Below are 21807 nucleotides of genomic sequence, written 5' to 3'. Positions count from 1 at the left end.
ATAATGGCTAGGGCTCTTACCTTGCATGCAGCTGTCCCAGGATTCATCTCTGGCACCCCATCGGTCCCCTGAGACCGCCAGAAGTGACTCCTGAACACAGTCATGAATCAGGAGTAAGCCCTGAGCATAGATAGCCAGGTGTGGCCCCCAAACCAAAACAAAAAAACAATTATTGGGATATTTTTACTTCAGTATAATGTCTCTACTGAGAAAGGTCTCTAGTGAGAAAATCAGGACACTGTGTCTCTGTAAACTTCAAGACCAGGTCTCTAAATCTGCGTGTCAGATAGGCTGAAGATGAAAAGTTCTGAGGGTCGGGGCTGGAGCGATAGCACAGCAGGTAGGGCGTTTGCCTTGCACGCGGCCGACCCGGGTTCGATCCCCGGCATCCCATATGGTCCCCCAAGCACCGCCAGGAGTAACTCCTGAGTGCAAAGCCAAGAGTAACCCCTGAGCATCACTGGGTGTGACCCAAAAAGCAAAAAAAAAAAAAAAAAGAAAAGTTCTGAGGGTACTTGGCCTCCACAGGAAAGGTGGTGAAGTTGATTATGTCATTTTATTTCTGTGCAATCCAAGTTGAGGTTGAACGTGTCTTTCTGAAAGGTTGTTTTGCAAAATCCAGATTTTTGCTAATGCATGCACCATGTGTGGAAACCAAATTTTTTTGTGTGTCATTACACACAACACAGATTTCAAGCTCCTTGGGCCTGGGAATCGTGTCTGGCTCTTCTGTTTCCTGGGCATGCTTAGAATGCACGCTCTGTGCACACCGGCAGAGAACAGAGAAATAAAAACTGAGGGAGTCAAGTTTCTTTTCTGTAAACTGCTGGTAACAGCAGAGAAGTCGTGTGATTTGGTAGCAAAATCGTCAGACAAGTAGTTGAGGGAGACCTAGGTTCTAGTCCTGGAAATTTACTAACTTCCTGTGAATATGCTGAAGGACAGCAAAATCCTTGGTTCACGTTGTGGTCTGTTCAGCTCTCCTGAAGTCAAGTTCCTGGCTAGACCAGGAGCTCCAACTGACACCCCCCCCCTGCCCGAATACCTGCTGCTTCTTTGCTGCTTACCTCCTGCCATGCTGTCTTGCTCCCAAGATATGCTTTTCGGAAATCTCTTCAGCCACAAAATGAGCCAAGGATCTTGATGCCCTTTAGAATAATCGTAGGAAGTTAGTGAATTCCCTGGCTTGGGATGTTACAGTGCAGACAAGACACCAGCCAACGGGTCAGACTGAGTAGATACCTCCAGCTGCTGCTCCTTCTTCCAGTAACCCCACCGTCTCTCCCCGCAACACAGACACACACACACATTTTTGTATCATTGAGAACCTTTTTATGGACCGGAAAATAATCGTGCGTCGGGGCAGAAGACCCAAGTACATGGCTCCCTGACCTCGGATTGTGGCCCCAGTGGCTCCTGACCCCCTGAGTACTATTTGGGACCCACTCCCAAGGGGGCTTTCACACCTGGCAGTGTTCAGGGACTCCTTCTTTTTCTGGGCTTCCCTCATGCAAAGCAGGTACTCAGCCCTTTGGTCTGTCTCTGCTGTGCCCAAGAAAACCATGGAACCTTCTTGGTATGGCTCAGGATGCCAAGCCTGGAAACACCCCCGACCCCCCATCCCCACCCTGTCTCAGGTCCTTCTGACTGCCCACTGGTGCCTATTAGCCCATGTGCCAACTGCCCTGTGTGCCGAGGCATCTTGGGCTCCTTTAAGTAGATGCAACCTTGACGTCCCCCTGAGAGAATTTCAGATGAGAACTTCACCTGCGGGACTGGCTTTGTCTGTCCTGTGCGAGCCCTGGCACGATTGCAATGTCCTGTGCTGGAGTGTTTCTGTGAGTAGTGAGCTGCCAGTGATTTTCGCTAATTGCCTAAACTCCTGACCCATTAGGGATTCAGAATAGTCTGTAAATTAAAATGCCTTGAAATTAAAAGCAAATGCCTGGCGGTGGACTTAACTGCATCCACATGCGTTATTAGCAATTGGATGATTAGCATCAAGGTGAACAAATTACATTCAGCCTGTGCTGAAAGTGGAGTAGGTCAGGTTAAGTTTTTCTAGTTAGCTCACTGGCTTTGGGAGGAGGTTGTCCTTTTCAAATAAAATTTTAAAAGTTCCCGTTTCATGCGGCCGGATTTCCCCTCTTGGCCGTTGTTTAAGTTGCATTTCTAAGCAGAGTCATGAGTTGGCTCTTCGGGGTCCATTTCGTATACATCTGAACTCACCCGGTGTATTAAATCACAGAAGTTAGGTGCAATTTCAGCGGTGCAGTTTGAATGTCGGGGTGTTTGCAAAAGGCTCAGTCCTTAAGAAACCACACAGAGACGCTCAGCCCGCACTTCCGTCTTCCAGCAACTCGACACCTGCTTGGGGAGTGTTTGGAAGAAGAGGAGGGGTAGAGTTGAAGCATTTCTTGCCCTTTTTATTTTCATTTATTTATTTAGTGTTTGGTTTGGTGTTTCAGCTTTAGGGACCATTTCTGGCATTGCTTGGGGCTTATTCCTGACGCTATTCTCAGAGATCACCCACGCTTGAACCTGGGTCAGCTCCGTGCAGTGCCAGTGCCACAGCCACTGTGCTTTCTCTCCGGCCCAGGGGTCATGCATTTCTGCCCCAGCATAAGGATTTCTGTCCTGAACAGAGAAGCCACTTTTCCTTATTCGATGAGCCTCCTTTCTTGTTATTTTTTTTTTTTTGAGGGGGGTGGTCACACTCGCGGTGCACAGGACTTACTCCTGGCTCTGCACTCAGGAATTAATCCTGGTGGTGCTCGGGGAGGGGGGGGGCATATTGGATGCTGAGAATCGAACCTGGGTCGGCCACATGCAAGGCAAATGCCCTACTCGCTGTGCCATCACTCCAGCCCTGATGAGCCTCCTTTATTGTTCCAAAATAGTTTATAATTGCTTTATTTGACGCTTATATTTATTTGACTCCCAAGGGTTTAACTTGTTTCTTGGTGGGTTTTTGTTGTTTTGGGGACACACCTGGTGGTGCTCAGAGATTTCTCCTGGCTCCGCATTGAGGGATCACTCCTGGCGGGGTTTGGTGGGACCAGATAGGATGCTGGGGATCAAACCCAGGTCATCTGCATGCAAGGCAAGTACCCTGCCCACTGTACTATCTCTTTGGCCCCAAGGTATTTAGCTTGCTAGTTTCTGAGAAGATAATATGTGGTCAAGAGAGGGAAAAATTGGAGATTGTTCTCAGAAACAGTAAAGAAAGAATCATTTGTGCTCACGTTAATAAGGGATGAGAATTTGGGTATGTGCTTTCTAAACATTTTACACAGTTTGCTCTTTGAAGACCCCTGGGCCTCCTGACCCTGCTTGGGAGACCCCAATTTACTCAGAGCTACCTTTGTACAGTTTGGTTTGTCATGTGTTCACGTTGTTGTACGCAAATTTAGAAACCCCCATTACGGGGCTGGAGATAGCACAGCAGGGCGGGCACTTGCCTTGCACGCAGCTGACGCTGGTTCAATCCCTGGCATCCCATATTATGGTCCCTTGAGCACTGCCAGGAGAAATTTCCTAAGTGCAGAGCCAGGAGTAACGCCTAAGCATTGCTAGGTATGACCCAGGAAACCAAAATAGAACAAAAAAGAAAAAATCCTAGTTGCCCCTAAAAGAAACACTCTCCCCTTAGCTGCCGTTCCCCGTGTGCTCCCCTCCTCGGTCTCAGGGAACTGCCAAGTCTGCCTTCTGCCTCTGCGGGCACATTTGCCTACTTGGGACATTTCCCCTAAACGGGATAACGCAACATGTGGCTCTCTGTACTGGTTATCTTCACTCAAGATGGTGTTTTCAATGGGGCTGGAGCAATAGCACAGTGGGTAGCCGGCTCTTTGGCCCGGTGCTCGAATAGTCTGAGCCGTGGGACTTGCCGAGCCTAGTGCTTGAGGCTGTGGTTATTGCACACTTGCTCGGCCCCGCACTGACCAGAGTTTGCACATCAGAAAATCGACCCTCTTTAAGCAACTAGAAAGCACCCTCCTCCCCACAGTCACCCCCCACCCTGCTCCAGTGCCCCCAGAGGGCGCTATCACCCACTTTGGGAAACAAAGTTTAGAATAAGAATTAATAGAAATTATGGAATTTTCGTGGCCGGAGCGATAGCACAGCGGGTAAGGCGTTTGCCTTGCACTTGGCCAACCCAGGTTCGATCCCCGGCATCCCATATGGTCCCCCAAGCACCGCCAGGAGTAATTCCTGAGTGCAAAGCCAGGAGTAACCCCTGAGCATCGCTGGGTGTGACCCAAAAAGCAAAAAAAAAAAAAAAAAAAATTGTGGAATTTTCATCTCATAACTAAACTTTCATCTGGTTTTCACCAAGAGAACGTAAAAGATGTATCAAAATGTTCAGAGTTTGGGGGCCAAAGAGATAGTACACTGGCCTTGCACGTGGCCGACCTGGGCTCAATCCCTAGCACCACATATGGTCCCCCCGAGCCATGTCAGGGGCGATACCTGAGTACACCCCGAACACTGCTGGTTGTGGCCCCCAAACAAACAACATTTAGAGTTTCTTCTTTGGCCACCTAAAGTCTCTATATCTAGTTCGAGTCTCATGGGGAGTCTGCAAGGAAGCCCAGGCCCGACACTGGCTAAAGCAGCCTCTCTCCCTAGGAATGAATCGCTCAGCTGGCGGCTCCGTGCCCTTCTTGCTTTCGAGGGGTTGGGAATCACCAGTTAGGTTCATTAGTAGAAATGGACGTAGTGCGTGAAGTTTCCTTTCTTATGGCTGGAAATTAAGCTGTCATCTTAGTGAAAGGAATGAGTTCTTTTAAAATGGGAAAGCTGTTGAGTCTTGGCCAATGTTAGGTTGCATCTAGCAGCCCCAGAACTCATGGAATATGTCATTTGAGTTATTTAAGACCCACGCCCGAGCTTGTGATTCTCTGCGGTCTGTGACAGCTGTGGAGCCGGGATGAGAAGTGTGGTCCCGTGCGCTCCGTCAACAGGGTGCTCGCACAGAGGGCCAGCCCGAGCCAGTGGCTCCAGGACTTGTTCTTTCACGAAATTAATCTAAGCAGTAAGGTCGTCCGCTAAACAGCCAGGAGTCCATTTCCACCTTCCCAAGTTTTGTTGCGGAGGGGGCTGGTGTGGGTGGGGCAGACTCTGAGGGCCTGGTGGGAGACTCGGGAAGGAGGGAGGAGGCCAGAGTGCCTTTGCCTTGTCCTGGGATGGCCCTTGCTCTCGTTTCCTGGCCAGATTCCAAGGAGACAGAGATGCAGGATCTGCCTCTCGCTTGTGGCTGAAAGGACTTCTTCCCCCTGAGCTCCCACTTCCTCCCTTCCGAGAGGTGCTTCATTGAGGGACGCACAGCCGTTCCATCTTACTTACCCCCCAGCCCTATTCACCGTCGTCCCGTTGTTCATCGATTTGCTCAAGCGGACACCAGTAGCGTCTCCATTGTGAGACTTGTTGTTACTGTTTGTGACATGTTGAATACGCCACGGGTAGCTTGCCAGGCTCTGCCGTGCGGGTGGGATACTCTCGGTAGCTTGCCGGGCTCTCCGAGAGGGATGAAGGAATCGAACCCAGGTCGGCCATGTGCAAGGCAAACACCCTACCCGCTGTGCTATCGCTCCAGCCTCTTAGATACCAATAAGAGGGATCGGGGGATGTGTCCCAGGTGGTAGAACACATGCATGGGGCCCCTGGTACCCACTGGTCCTCCAAGCACTGCCAGAAATGACCCTGGTGGCCCCAGCTCAACACTGCCAGAAGTAGCCCAAAGGAATTTAAAAAAAAAAAAAAAGGAATGCAACAGTACCCAAAAAATATATAATGAAATCTTCCTAAGCTTTCTGGGTATCAGATATTGTCCTAAGCTGCTTCATGTACATGCTTCATGCTTATATTATCTCATTTAATCCGGTAGTTCTCTAGCCCTTTCATATCTCAGGTAGAACTGAGGTCTGAGAAAGTTAAGCAACTCTAGTGGCAGAGCCAGGACTTGAACCCAGATCCATTAGATCCAGAATCTGAGCGAGCAAGCGCCGAAGGCGTGCCGGGCCGTGTGATGGCTGTCTCCCACAGTGGGTGATGGGGCCCTACCATTAGGGTCACCAAATGACACAGAGGCAGCAGTAGCCTCGGGTGCAGCTGGGGGCATTTTGTGGTCTGTCACTTAAAGGAAGTGGTTTGGGGGAAAGGGACAGGGAACGACACTGAGTGAATGTTTTCTGAAAGGAGCCAGAGGCCAGGTAGGTTTGGGAACCCCGGTTGGTAACACCAGCCACGAAGCTGCTCAGGCCAGATGTGTCCTGGCTCCTCTCTTCCCCGGCACGTCCGCCGCTCAGCAGGACCTCTCCTAGGACACTGCCGCCTGAATCTGCCTGCTCTCCCCCGTCTCCGTGACCCCAGCTCGAGCTCGGTTCCCTGTCAGCTGGGACACGGCCACCGCCTCTGGAGTGAGCTTCCTGCTCCCGGCCAGTGGCATCTCCCCTGGACAGAGGAACTGCAGTTCTTAAATCTGTTAGATCATCTCACTCACTCCCTGCGGAAGCCCCCTTAATGTCACGACTGTCCAGTTGCAATGGGGAGAAAACCTAGCCACCAGTCTGGGCCGAACCCTTCCTCTCATGGCTCATGAGAAGCTGTGACAGGGTCATTGCCTTATCCCCCCACCCCCCAGCCATCCTGCATCCTCCATCCTGTCCTTCACCTTCACCAGGCTCCATCCAGCCTTTGCACCGTGTCCCCAGGCTAGTCCAGATCTTCCCTAAGTCTTGGCCTGACCAGCTCCATCTATATCCGGCCTCTGCTGAAATATCACCTTCTCACTAACATGATAGCTCTGACAAACCTGGGTTCATGGCATGTACATGGGCCTGATTCCATTCCTGGCACTGTGTAGCCCCATGCAAATAGTATGACCCTAGCAGCCCCTAGCCACCAGTGGACGCCAGGATTGCTGGGAATGGTCCCTTATGCCCCCCAGACCACTGGTATGGCCTCTATTAAAAAGAAAGATACAGGGGCTGAGCAGTAGTGCAGCAGGTAAGGGGCTTTCCTTGCACACAGCCAATCTGGAGTCAATCCCTGGCATCCCATTTTTTTCTGAAGGAGCCTTGTCAGGAGAAAATCCTGAATGCAGAGCCAGGAGTAACCCCTGAGCATCGCCGAGTGTGCCCTGCCCCTTCCAGACAAAGAAAGATCTGGGGCTGAAGAGATAGTACAGCAGGTAGAATGATTGCAGCCAATCCAGATTTGATACCCAGCATCCCATATGGTCCCTGAGCACTGCCAGGAGGGATCCCTGAGTGCAGAGCCAGGAGTAAGTGCCAAGTTCCTTCAGATGGCCCCCAAACCAAAAATAAATAAATAAAGACAAATGGGCAGACGTGATAGTTCTTGTGCTTTCTTTTTAACTGTCGTTTACATGTTTACTTCTTGCTACTTAGGTGCATTCTTGAGCACTTTACCAGCAAGCACTGAGTCTTGGGGCATACCCTTAGTCCATTTCCCCAGTGTCCATTTTTTTTTAACTTTTTTATTGAATCACTGTGAGATAGACCCTTACAAAGCTGTTCATGATTGGATTTCAGTCATACTGTGTTTCAGTACCCACCCCTTCACCAGTGTACATTTCCCAGAACCAGTGTCCCCAGTTTCCTTCCCATCATCCCCCACCCCCTGCCTGCCTCTGTGGCAGGCACTTTTCTTCACTTTTCTTCTCTCTCTCTCTCTCTCTCTCTCTCTCTCTCTCTCTCTCTCTCTCTCGTTTTGGGCATTGTGGTTTGCAATATTGATACCAGTGTCCACTTTTTGTTGTGATTTTCAGGACTATATTATGATTTATTTTTATTTATTTATTTTGCTTTATGGGTCACTCCTGGCTCTGCACTCAGGAATCACCCCTGGCGGTGCTCAGGGGACCATATGGGATGCTGGGAATCGAACCCGGGTCAGCCGCATGCAAGGCAAACGCCCTACCCACTGTATTATTGCTCCAGCCCCAGGACCATATTATGATTTAAAAATGACAGGACTGGCGATCACACAGCTGGTCGGGCATTTGATCCTCGCCACTCTACATGGTCCCCAGAGTCACCAGGAGAGGTGACCGGGTGCAGAGCCAGGAGTAGGCCCTGAGCACCAAACCGTGAAAAGAGAAATAAGAGAAGAGGCCCAGCTCTGTGTAACTGTGAGAGGTTGTGTTCAACCCCGCTAGACCTGGCAGTGCACAAGAGACTTTTGAATGAAACTTTCCGTCCTGGGGTCGGGAGATGGCACAGCGGTAGGGCATAAGTCCGGCATGCGCCAAGCTGAGTTCAGTTCCCAGCACAAGCAGGCGCAGCTCCGGAGGTCCCCAGGTACTAGCGGGACTGTCCTGGAGGCTCCAGCACCACGGGGGTGGCCCAGAGACCCGTCCCTGACACCACACCATGGGGCTGGTTGTCTGAGACTCACCGGAGGGACCCCCAGGCCTCCTGAGCTCTGCCAGAGAGGCCAAGAGGGGAAGGAAAATGATCCTATTTTTATCACTGGAGAATTTGAGCAGAGCTATGATCCCACATCCACTGTTGAGCCAGTAGCATCAGGAATCCAATTCAATGGACTATTTTCAGTCATTGTTGATGATTCACCAATTTTCTTTCTTACCACACTGTTCTCCCTAAAATACCAACAGTACTTACAAAGACAATGGAAGCTTAGAAATAATCATTTTCAAAGAAGCCTTGCTTTGTTTGGGGGAGGGGGAGAAAATAAACTTAAAAATACTTTTAAGTTTGTAGAGATTATTTTTCACATCAGACAAATAAACCAAAATTGAGATTGTAAATTTGAAATGTTCCCCTAATGCTAGACCCTGTTGTTTCTCAGCAGGGGATCCCCCAAATCATTGTCCTACTAGTGTTTACCTGAGGTAACGGATTCATCACTAGGCTTTCTTCAGACAGGAATGTCTACTATCTAATAGCTCCCACGTGTTTTGGCCAAGTAATTCACATTGAGTGTAGGCAGAATTGCCTTAAAGCCTGTACCAGACCACAGGTGCAGTTTTTGTTTTGTGTGTTCAGGGTTTTTGTTTACTTCTGTTTTTTGTGTTTTGTAATCTCTTCAGCTGATGTCTTGGCACTTGGCAAGTCATTCATATTTATATTCCAGCTGCTGTCTCTCTCAGCTTATGGATTAATTCAAGTTGTTCCACAAATGTACACAAAACTGTCACCAGTGCATTTAGAAATTACCTCTCCATCTGAGTTCTTCTCTTTAGAGAGACATTTCTTGTTCCTTCTCATTTCCAGTACCAGCCAACGCCTGTTTCCCCCTGCTTTGACACTTAATTTTCTTTCTTTTTTCTTTCTTTCTTCTCTTTTCTTTTTTCGTTTCTTTCTTTTTTTTTGGGGGGGGGTGAGGCGGACACACCTGGTGATGCTCAGGGGTTACTCCTGGCTCTCACTGTCACTGTCACTGTCATCCCGTTGCTCATCGATTATGCTCGAGCAGGCACCAGTAACGTCTCATTGTGACTCTTGTTACTGTTTTTGACATCGAATATGCCACGGGTATCTTGCCAGCTTCTGCTGTGTGGGCTAGATACACTCGGTAGCTTGCCAGGCTCTCCGAGAGGGGTGGAGGAATCGAACCCGGGTCAGCCACATGTAAGGCAAGTGCCCTACCCACTGTCCTATCATTCTAGCCCCAACTCAGTTTCCTTTCTGCTAGTACTGTTAGCTCCCCAGCATAGACATCTCAAAATTAAATATGTAAGGGGGCTGGAGCAATAGCACAGTGCTAGGGCATTTACCTTGCACATGGCCGACCCGGGTTCAAATTCCATATGGTCCCCTGAGCACTGCCAGGGGTGATTCCTGAGTGCAGAGCCAGGAGTAACCCCTGTGGATCACCGGGTGTGACCCAAAAATAAAACAAAACAAAAAATTAAATATGTAAGGAAAAAATTTAAATGATTGATTCTGTTCTTTGACTGCAATGATTATCATCAGTGTCCCTTGTATGTATCATGTGGTTCTTAAAGGGATTTCACATGCTACATCACATTTGGTCCTTCAAGTAGTTCTGGAATCATATCCAAGCAGAGGACCCTGCTGTGAATGAGAGAAGCAAAATGCTCTCTCCCATGTGGCAGAGTTGGAGCTAAAATTCATGTGTCTTGCCTCCAGCTTTCCCACTAGCCCCATGTAATCATGTATTTTAAAAGAATGCTCCCATTCAGAAGATGGGAAGTAATTTTTCTCCAGAGGGTGTTGTTGTGGTTCCTTCCATGGACCTAAAGAAAGGACGTCTGTGTATAATCTAGAGTGCGCAAAGGGTGGGGCTCTGTGGTAGAGTGATTGCCCGCAGTGTACGAGGCCCTCCATCTGATCTTCCACTCGTTAAAGAAAAATAAAAAGGATTTTCTTTACGATTTGTTCTTGAACTCAAACCCTACGGACATGTTGATTCATTCATATTTTTGGAACACCTGTTACTTGTCAGACACCAGAGAGGTTGGTGAACAAGTCAGACACTTATCCTGCTAGCAGGGAATCTCATGGGGAAAAGAGAAATAACTAAGAACACACGCTGCTGCCTTAAGTTCATGGGTAGAAATAAACTGGGTGGGATAGGAGCTGAGACATCTCCCCTAAATTTGCCATCGGGGGCAGGTTAGAGAAGTAGGGACTTCTGTCTGGTCGGAAGTATGAGTGAATGAGGGTTGCAGCCAGAATGGGACCTGTGGCGGGCGGGCGTCTGTGTTCCAGGAGGTAAAAAAGCAGTGCAAAGGCCTGGAGGCACAACGTCTCTATTTGACTTATCAAACGAGGCCTCTTGGTTTAATTCTTGTCGAGACTTGGAGGAAGCAGGAACTCCGGGGGCTAAGCTGGTGCATGTACTCAGAAAATGCCCCTCACTCTCTCTCTCCTGTCTTCTCAACAGAAGAAACTCGATTCTCCAGCGCCAGCCCCCAATCCCTTCCTGGATGAGGAGCCAGCCCCGGAGATGGAGGAGATGGTGGACAAGGGCGACTCTGACCAAGTAAGTCTGGTGTGCCTTCCCACATGCCACAGGCCCTCCGAGATGACTGCTCTGGGGGCCTCCTGCGTGGTCTTCTCTCTGAAAGTGCACTAGGAGAGGGAGTGGGGGAGCCCCTGCGGGCCTGACCCCTCTGCTCCTGACGAGGCTCCCCAGGGACACACTACCACCCACTCGTCCTGCGCGTCTGTGTCCCATTCTGCCACCTGCTGACCTGGTGACCTGAGCTTTCCGATGGCCTCCCCCTCTCTGGCCCAGGGGTGATGTGAGGGTCGAGAGTTCCCAGGGACATCAGTGGTTCCGTTGGCTCAGAGAAGCCACCGCTCCGCTCCATGTAAGCCGATCCCTGCGGGTCTGGAAGCCGTCGGGAGGCTGGGGTCCCTCACGCCAACCCGTGGTGTCTTTGGAGAGTTACTTTTCTTTCTTTTTTTTGGTCATACCCAGCCATGCACAGGGGTTACTCCTGGCTCATGTACTCAGGAATTACTCCTGGCGGTGCTCAGGGGACCATATGGGATGCTGGGAATCAAACCCGGGTCGGGTGCGTGCAAGGCAGACGCCCTACCCGCTGTCGCTCCAGCCCCTGGAGGGTTACTTTTCACAGCACCCTCACACTTTCATTTCCTTTGGATTTTTCTGTCCAGCTCTAAATTTCCTCTCCCTGCATCCTAGAGTGGATGAAATCACAGAGTAAGAAATCAAGGCTTTTCCTGCCTGGATTAGCGGCCCTTCTTTTTCATTTTCTGCCTGTGTCTGCCGGGGAAATCCTTGATAGTATCGATTTGCCCCAGACGCCACCGCTGAAAGCGAGTCTTGTCGAGTCTGGCCCGGGAGACCAGCTCTGGGAAATGTGTCAACTCATGCTTTGCCGCTCAACCTGTATTCCTAGGCCAGCGAGAGTAGATGTGAGCATTCTGGTGGGAGCAGAGAACTGAATTTTTAGCAGCAGCTTCGTGCTGTTGCAGTAAAATGTGTCTGGTCCATTGGTTCACCTAATTGTAGTAGCATGGATGCCTCCCTGTTTTTATGGCACTTTCTAGTTTAAGAGTCTTTTCTGTGTTCTATTTCATTTCCACTTCACAATGCTTCCCGTTTTATGGGATTTTTATGTGAGTAGGTCAAAGAGGTTAAAGTGATTTGCCCGTAGCATGGAAGTGGAGGAGTTCAGATGGGAAGCCAGGTCTCGAAGTCAGAGACCAGGATTCCTTTCCTGGTGCTCTTTTTATTACTCCACAATGTCTTCATAAAACGTGAAGGACAGAGAAATGAGTGCCGTGCACAGCAGCAAGTGGCTGTCACTGCAGGGCTGGTAGCTGGGGGCTGCGTCAGGCCCTACCCCTGGAGGGCTGTGTTTGTCCCTAATAGGACCTGGACACCAGTGACTTACGCCTCCTCACCTCCCTCCCCGACCTCCCACGGCCTCCCCAGCCCTTGTCTGACTGTATTTGATGCAGTGGGAGTTCCTGGGGCGCTCTCTTCCCAGCCACTTACCGGCTGCTGGATTTGGGCGCACAGGAAGCGCAGGCGCCCTGTGGGGTCTCAGGGAGGAAGCCCACAGGATGCTGGTGGAGAGCTCGGCCAGAACTGGGGGGGGTCAGGTTACCTTGGGTCAGAGAGCCCAGGGGACATTGGCCCCTCAGGTGTCAGCATCGTTCCCTGTTTACCAGCTGGGGCGCAGGCCTGGTGGTGGAAGGGAAAGTGAACTTGCAAAGTGGTATTTTCAGTGTGAACAATAGGTCGGCCGACATAGTATAGTGATTTAAAATTGAAAAGGGGGAGACCATCAGAAAGGAGACTGGGGGTGCTCAAAGAGGGAGAAGGAATAAGGAATTTATGGTTTACAAATGTACCCTTCTGGTGATCCGAGCAGTTAGATTTAATCTGTTTACATTGGATAGTAATGAAAGGAAATGGGCCCAGCTGCGGCCCTCCTTACTGTGACAACAGTAACCTTTTATTATTCCATCAAACTCCAAGAGGAAATAGTTTAAACATCTGCAGCTTTGGGACAGAATTCACACACTCCAAAATCCAGCCTGCACGCTACTGCTAAAGAACTTAGCATATTCTTTAAGCTGAGAGTCAGCCCTGGGGGGAGCTGACCATTGCGAAGGGAAACTCCAGTTGGGGTTGGAAATTCCAGCACCTATCCTCCGACTGTGAGCACCCGTGTAAAGCAGCCGTAGGCCTGAGGCAGCCCTGAGGGGAGAAAGAGAAAGATAAAATGACACTGCTGAATCCCTCCCATAACCCACCTCTTGCTTCCAGCTCTCACTAAAAGCACAAGAGCCCTGGTGACAGGTGTCTCCACCCCCCACCCCCCAGGGTGGAGCAGTCCCCTGCAGGCCAGTCGGGCTAACACCTGAACAGCCTGACAGTGCCACCACCCTCCGAGGGTGCTTAGGGACTGTGCCAAGCCCACGGCCTGGGGTAGCCGATTGAGATACAACTACTCCACGGCCATGGAGCCATTTCCTTTCATCACTTAGAACTGCGGCTTTAAGCTTAATGAGTTCAGGGCCTGAAGGATAGTCCAGTGGGTAAGACACTTGCCTTACATGCTGCTGACCAGAATTCAGTCCCCAGCATCCCGTTTGGTCCCCCAAATGCTACTAGGAGTGATCCCTGAGCACAGAGCCAGGAAGGAATAAGTCCTGAGCACTGCCTTGGGGGGAGGCCTCCAAAACTATTGCTCCTGGCTTGGCTCAGGAGACTATTAAGTGAGAAATGAAAATGTTGTCAGTAGGAAGGAAAGTGAACAGAATCTGTAGGTGAAAAAAGTCAAATGAAATAAATACATACTGCAAAAAGGGGTGCCAGAGCGATAGTACAGCAGGTAGGACTTTTGCCTGGGTTCAGTCCCTGGCACCTCATTATAGTCCCCCCCAAGCATAGCCAGGAGTCATTTCTAAGGCTGAGCCAGGAGTAACCTACCTCTGAGCTTCACTGGATGTGGTTCCAAACTCACCCCCCTCAAAAAAAAAAAAAAATGGACTAAGAAGATAGCTCAGAGGGGTGGAGCACAAGGGCCAACATTTGACCCCAGCACTGTGTGACCCTCAGGCACTGCTGAATATAACCTGGTGACCCGGAGCAGAACCGGCCACATCACCTGGCCCAGGCACCAGACCATTGGGCCTGTGTGTGTGCTGTCTCTGGGAGTGGCCCCTCACTAAAGAGACGACAGATCCTGTATTATATAGACTCTCGTTATCATTTACAGGGCCAGGCGGAGATGTTCCTTGGATGGACACACACTTTACTGTATGAGGCCCTGGGCTTGGACCCTGGAGTGCAAATGTGCACGCACTCTTTCTCCCTCTGTCTGTCTCTGTCTCTGTCTCTCTCTCTCTCTCTCTCGCTCTCTCTCTCTCTCTCTCTCTCTCTCGCTCTCTGTATTGTGTATATCTACATATATCTGTTCATGAGACAGATTCATGACTTTAAGTAGAAAGTATGATTTGCAGTGGTTATACCATGCAAGCATTTTCTACAGCAGAAGAAAATATAAATAGAAATAAAAGAACTAAGTATGACATTTATGATGATTGTCTTCATTAATAAAAAGGCACATGGGTCTAGTAGTCATATCTCTAATTCCAGTCAGGAAATAGTCTTTTAATGTTAGACAAATTAAATTGAAAGGTCATTTAATAAAGCCCCTTATTCCAAAGAATAATGGATAACTGCCTTGGAAAACGTAGAACAAATGGGTAAGGGCTACCCCCTCACAGGGATCATACTATGTCATGAATCCTCCTTAATTTTACTTTATTTCTATGTTTCTGGTTCTGCGGCCACACCCAGTGGTGCTTGGGGCCACTCTTGGCACACTGCCCAGTGTGGGTGTCCCTCCGGGGTGCTGGGATCCATCCAGCCCGGGCCTCCCACATGCAAAGCATGCATTCCAACCCTCTGAGTTGGCTCCCCAGCCCTGGGTCTCCCCCCGCCCCACCCCGTACCCAGCTGTACTCAGGGCTTACTCCTGGCTCTGCACTCCGAGATCATTCCTGGTGGGGCTCAGGGCTCCTATGGGGTGCCAGGGATTGCACCTGGGTCAGCAGTGTGCAGGGCTAGCGCCCTACCTGACCACTATCCTCTTTCTCTGGCCCCTGAATCCTCCACTTGTAAACCAATGAAAATGTAAAAGTCCCAGAAATGAAGTGGAACTTCGATTCCAACTAACTCAAAGTCAGTGAACCCAGTCCTAGGGGTCTCGTAGAGTCTGTGGCCCGGCTCTGGCACTGGCTCCTGAATGGAAAGAGAAAATAGCCCAGACTGCAGTTGTTCTTTTTTTTTTTTTTTTTTGCTTTTTGGGTCACACCCGGCAATGCACAGGGATCATTCCTGGCTCATGCACTCAGGAATTACCCCTGGCGGTGCTCAGGGGACCATATGGGATGCTGGGATTCGAACCCGGGTCGGCCGAGTGCAAGGCAAACGCCCTACCCGCTGTGCTATCACTCCAGCCCCTGCAGTTGTTCTTAGGAAGGACCAGACTCTCTAAAATCCTTGTCCCCTCAAGTAATAATATTCATGTTAATAATGGCACAGAACTCCGGGACAGTATAAGGGAAGAAAGCTGACTCCAGGATTGAATGGGGTGTGTCTTAGATTTAAATTTTGGTGATCATTACCTTTTTTTTTTTTTTAAATAGGGCCCATACTCAGCAGGGCTCCGGGGACCTGGGGGTTCCCTCCTGACAAACATCACCTTAGTGCTAAACTGAGGGTTTGGTGCTCAGGCTTAGAGTGTTGGAGGTTGAGCTCAGGGTCTCCTAGACCCCATCACTTTGAGCCTAATCCCCTGCTCAGTTATAACCAACCAGTTTGTTTGTTTTTTTCACCACGAGTTACAAAGTCACAAAGACAGTTATGATTAAGGCCCAGGCACATAATATTCCAACACCAATCCCTTCACCAGTGCTCACTACCCTCCACCAATGTCCCAGTGTCCCTCCCATCCTGGGCCAGCGTCTGTGGCAGACACTTTTCCCCTCCCCCATTGTCCCCTTCCCTAATGTACCCCTAGCCCCACACCAGTGCCAAGTTTCCCATGGAAGACCAGTTCTCCTGCTCTTTGTTTCTATTGCCTTCGTAGCCAGTCTTTAGAGATAATGTTTTGTTTCATTTGGGGTCACACCTGACAGTGCTCAGGGCTTATTCCTGGCAGGGTTCAGAGGACCATAGGTGGTACTGGGGATCAAATTCAGGTTAGCCACTTGCACGACACGTGTCTTATTCGCTGTATCATCTCTCCAGCTCCATTTTAGAGAATTTTTAAACCACTGCTGTCTAGGGGCTGGAGTGATAGTACAGTGGGTATGGCATTTGCCTTGCATGCGGCCGACCTGTATTCGATTCCCCGCATCCCATATGGTCCCCCGAGCACCTCCAGGAGTAACCCCTATGCATCGCCAGCTGTGACCCAGAAAGAAAAAAAAAACAAACAAAAAAAACAACCCACTGTTTACTTCTATCTCTTAATTTAAAAAATATTAGAAAAAGTTAATTATTTTTGTCATTGGCTTAGCTTTTCCTGTATTTAGTAAAGCCAATGAGTAGTTCTATTTTTGATGTTATAGATGATGGCTTATGCCCAAAATGTACTTGAATATCAACCCCAGGAAAGTCAGTGAATTGATGTGTTTTTTCAGGGAGATCTTAATTTATTTTTCTCAGAGACTTTGAAAAAGAATTAGCATATGCAAGTTTTTAAAATGCAGTCCTGTCCAGATGATGTCCAGACCAATTGTTTGTGAGTAGCCATCTGGGGACCAGTGCGCCAGTCTTTCACTGGTGCAAGGCAGAAAATAAAGACCTGTCTGTGTGTCTGTCTCATGAATGGTTACCAACTCTTTCATTTGGAGTAACTGCCTTCATGCTGTCTTCTCTGTATATGGTTTTCAGGCATAAAATGCTCATCTATTAGGAACTTGTGATGAAAATAGAAAGTAGCAAAATTTAAAATGAGCAGTTTTATGCTGGTCCCTTACCTCCTTTCCCTTGTATCGTCGATGAAATTGAAGCATTTGGAACCCCCATAGGAAAGTGATGAGATGATAGAAAAAGTTCTAGTTCAGGAGTCAGGAAACATCATCATGTGCCTTTGTTAAGGCTTTTAGAGCCCATTGAGCCTCCCTTTCTGTTTTCCTTTCGTCTTGTGGTTTTGGGGCCATTCCTGATTATTCTATAGCTCTGTGCAGAGTGAGCGTGGGGACACTGGGTGCTGGCAGTGCCCGGGGGCCCCCATGCTATGCCTGTGACTGAAGCCCCCTGCGTGCAAGCTTTGTCTCCCACCCCAGCCTCCCTTTCTTTAGGTATGAAATAGTTTTATAGCACTTACAGAGGATTGTTCCAAGGAGGTGAGAGATTATTTTGTATCAAATACTTGACCCATAATAGTAAGTGGAGGCTATCAAAACTAGATCTCGGGAAAGTACTTTATACGTTCGAATGCTCTGTGCACATATGAGGTGCTGCTGTTAGCTAGGATTTCATTTTCAAAACATCAGTCACATGAGGAATAGTTTCCAAATTGAAAACGCATGTGTTATCAAAGTAGCAGTAAATCTTTCGCCATACAAGGCAAGTAAATGATGCTAACCAAGCTGGGTTATTGTTCACAGACCGAGATGAATCGTAATGCGAGACATCATCTCTGTTTAGTTTCATTGAGTTGCATTGTGCACCTCTTATCTGCAATTATGTTAGGGGTGAGTTTGGGGGGAATATTTTCTTTGAAACTGCTTGAAAAATTTCAAAGATGGCTTGAGTAAAGGCTTTCTTTCCTCTTCTGTTATTCTTCCCTTTCAGCCAAAGAAGCCTAAGGCACCAGACAATCCGTTTCATGGCATCGTTTCCAAGTGCTTTGAGCCACATCTCTATGTGTATATTGAATCCCAGGACAAGTGAGTGATGAACATTTTATTGTCTTCTACTGCGTTTCTCCTCCCTCCAGTCACAGTTGTGTCTCACAAAGGCACAGTCCTTCCAGAGGTCGAGGAGGGGCTTGGCATGCCTGGGACCGTCCCTGGAAAGCTGTTTGAGGTGTTTTTATGCCTCTAGAATGCGATTCTGTATTACCTCTCTAAATCTCAGAAACCGGAGCCAGACTAATAATTCCAAATGGATCCCAAAGCCCCCCTGCCCAAGTGAGCCTGCAGGACTTATGTTGGACAGTGGGAAGTCTGATCTCTGGCATCTATGTTTTCAAATATCATTTGTCTAACTTCATTTTGAGATCATTGTGACTTACAGATACTCGTCTGCCCTCATTGTCTGCCTTATATAAGCACAGGATCAAATAGGAGAGGTGCCTTGCACCATTAATGCCCTTTTTCTGTTTGAGAATCCAGTCATGCACTTCGTTGTTGGGTCTCTTCGGCTCCTTTAATCTCAGATAATTCCTCAATCTTTGTCTTCCACTGGCCTTGACGCTGCTAAAAGTACATTACCCAATGTTGCACAGAACTCTCAAATTTGGTTTGTCTGATGTTTCCTCTTGATTAAACCGAGGTTATGCACTTCTGACAAGAATAGCAGAGAGGCTGGGTCAGACCCTTCTCTGTACGGCACATACAGAGGCCCATCAGATTGATCTGTGTCATTACTAGTCGCGTTGACATCGATCATTTGCCTAAGGTGGTGTCTGCCAGATTTCTCTGCTTCACAGTTACTATTTTTCTCTTTGTAGTTAATAATTATCTTGGGGGATGTATCTTTGGGACTATGTAAATATCCTGTTTCTTATCACACTTGGCCCACGCATTTTGACATTCCTCGATAATTCCTGCCTAAAGTAGTTATTACTGCAATGTTTGCCAAATGTCAATTGTTTTCATTATTTCTTCTGCATTTGCTACTTGGCTCTCTGCTATAAAGAAGTGCTTCCTTGGGGTCGGAGCGAAAGTAGTGTGGATGCGGTGCTTGTCTTCACACATAGCTGGCCTGGGTTCGATTCTCCAAAATCTCATGTGGCCCCTTCAGCACAGCTAGAATTGATCTTTGAGAATGGAGCCAGGAGTAAACCCTGAGCAGCACAGGGTGTGACCCAAAAGAAAAAAGAAAAACAGACAAGCTTCTTTCTTTTCCCCAGTGATTGATTGATTGATTGATTGATGTCAGTATGAACTCATGAGTTATTTAATGAACTATCATTTATTTAATGGACAATATTTGCTTTTCACAAGCTCAGGGGCTCCAAAACCCATACCAGCATAGCCAAGTCTCTTCACAGCCAGCAGAGTTCTTTCATGTTCCAGTGCTCGTTATTCATGCCAAGGACAAAGACCCCATTTCATCCTTGGGTCTCTCTCTGCAGCCAGAGCGACAGCTGAAGGCCCTTCCTGATTGGAAGGCAGATGTGGAAAGGTTTCTGGAACAGGTCAAGTAGACTGGAGATAGTCTGGCCGGGACGCCTAGGGAAGGCTGGGGTGCCCCAGGAACACACTTCCCAGAAGCAGACCACAGTTCACACAAGGAGAGCAAGCTGCTGTGAGAAAGTTCTAGAGAGTTCCATGGAAAAGCAGTTAGGCCCTGAGGGCCAGTCTCTTTTTCTTAGATATTTCTGTTCTGAGTACCGTTGGGTGTGACCCAAAAACATAACAAATGATAAAAAAGCAGTATGTTTTAGGAGTAAATCATGAGCTTCAGAGATAATCTCAAATGAAGTCACTACATGGAACAGTGTATCATTGATCTATTTGATCTGATAGATTCTTTAGTTTCCTCCTAATTACAAAACTGCACTGTAGCACTGTCGTCCAGTTGTTCATCGATTTGCTTGAGCAGGCACCAGTAATGTCTCCATTGTGAGACTCTCTCGCCCGCATGGCAAAGCCTGGCAAGCTACCCATGGCATATTCGAAATGCCAAAACAGTAACAAGTCTCACAATTACAAAATAATAACAAGTAATAATAAAGCCCTAATTTTGCAAAAAGACTCCTATTCACAAAAGCAAACTTTTCTAACTCTCTGTTCAAATAAAAAATAAAGTGGGGCTGGAGAGATATTACAGGGGTAATGAACTTGCCTTTTATATGCAACACCCGATTCCATCCCTGTCCTCAGGCCCCACCTGGCATGATCCAAGCACCACTGGGTGTAGCCCAAGAGACTGAAAAAAAAAAAAAAGTGAGTCTGGAGTGATAGTACGGTGGGTAAAGCACTTGCCTTGCATGCAGCTGACCTGGATTCAATCCCTGGCATCTCATGTGGTCCCCTGAGCGCTGCTAGGAGTAATTCATGAATGCAAAGCCAGTAATAACCTCCTGAGCATCACCCAGTACAGGCTGGACTGAAGGCTGTAGTTCCTGCTCTGTCTGGCCCTCTGAGAGCACCACGTTGTATGCCAGGAAGTTTTTTCTCAACAGGTTAATAAGATACCCCTTCAGAGCAGGAAACAATTCGTTATTTTTATTTTAATTCATTATTTATTGTTTGTTACATTTGCCTATTACATTAGGTTAAAGAGCAAGCCCGGCTATTTTTGGATTAATGCTCCTTCTCTGATCAACCCGAATTCTTTTTCTTTTCCTTTTTTTCTGTTTTTGCTTTTGGGCCATACCAGTGGCCCCAAACCATACTCCAGGATCACTCCTGGTGGGACTTGGGGGACCATAGTGGGTGCAGGGTTGGCTGCATGCAAGGCAAGTGCCCTGCCCTCTGTACTATCGCTATGGTTCCTAATTCTTATTTAAAAAAAAAAAAAAAAGACCTAGCAGCTGTTGCTTCTAGGGCCTAAAATACGTATCTATGCCTGATTCCTGGCTCCACAAACCTACCTGGTCTAGAGAAACATTTTGGGGGCGTTCTTAAAACTCTGGTATCTGCCCTATCCGCATGGCCGGGATTCACATAAAGTAAACTCATTGTTCCTGGTGCTTTGGGCAGAGAGCCAGCCCCCTCCTGAGGGACTCTCCGTTTCTCTGTGAAGGATGAAGTGCTGGCCCCGAGTCCTGCTGCCTGGCTGCCCCTGGCCTCCCTCGTCGGTTGGTTTCCATGGCGCTGGGGAAGTTGCGGAAGATCCCGGGCAGGGACTGCGTAGGCCGTGCTGCCGCCGCTCCAGAATAAGCAGCAGAAGCTTGAAGTTGGAAAGACGGTTCAAGAAATGCATTTTTCCTTCTCTGTTAAAGGAGAGAACCAGGGAAAATAATGCCGAACGCAGTGCTTACTCACCGTTTTCTACAGCACAGATTAGGAAACGGTTTGTGAACCTGATGAAAGCCACGGGCCCTCTTGCCAGAGAGCCCACAGACACACAGACTATGTGGCCTCTTATTTCAAGGGGTTCTAGGAAGCACTTCCTCCCTTACAAAAAAAAAAAAAAAACCTGCCTGGGGAATGGCCCCAGGGCAGCCGGTGGCGGGTGGGGACGTGTGTTAGACTCCTGTAGAAGTCAGCGTTCTTGCTGCCACTCTGACTCCGAACTTTACAAGGGAGGAAAATCTTAGACCCACTCGCTCCCAGATGGCAGAGGCCAGTGCAGAGGGGTGGGGAGGGCCTGAGTGCCAGCAGACCGGAAGCTGAGTCAGCTCTGCCCAGACTCGCCCGGGACTGTGATCGAGCGGGGTGCTTTGTCCTCGCTACAATGAATGTAATAAAAGCCGCCTCCTAGGCTCCGTGGCAGAGCCGACAGCAGATGGCTCTTCACGCACGCCCACAGACGGGGAAGCCCGCTGCCCTGCCTGCCCTGCCCGCCCTGCCCGCCCGGGCGCAGGCTGAGCGGCTTACTCAGTAGCGCGAGCCTTCTTTCAGGTCTGCCATGGTCCCTTCCCCCTCTCCCCAGCCTCCCACCTGCCCGGGAAAA

At 48.8% G+C, this 21807-nt stretch overlaps 1 protein-coding gene across 1 annotated transcript in view; it reads left to right on the top strand.

Moving 5' to 3' along the window:
• Positions 1-21807, top strand: part of VPS53 (VPS53 subunit of GARP complex) — a 160458-nt gene that overhangs the window by 76288 nt on the left and 62363 nt on the right. Inside the window, exons 12-13 of the mRNA XM_055133685.1 lie at positions 10900-10998; positions 17812-17906. Of these exons, the coding sequence (XP_054989660.1) occupies positions 10900-10998; positions 17812-17906 (194 nt within the window). The remainder of the gene's footprint in view (positions 1-10899; positions 10999-17811; positions 17907-21807) is intronic.

Source organism: Sorex araneus, chromosome 3, assembly GCF_027595985.1.
Source record: "Sorex araneus isolate mSorAra2 chromosome 3, mSorAra2.pri, whole genome shotgun sequence".
NCBI classification, from domain to species: domain Eukaryota; kingdom Metazoa; phylum Chordata; class Mammalia; order Eulipotyphla; family Soricidae; genus Sorex; species Sorex araneus.
Note: the sequence above shows the minus strand (reverse complement) of the source record. Positions and strands in the feature narration are given on the sequence as shown.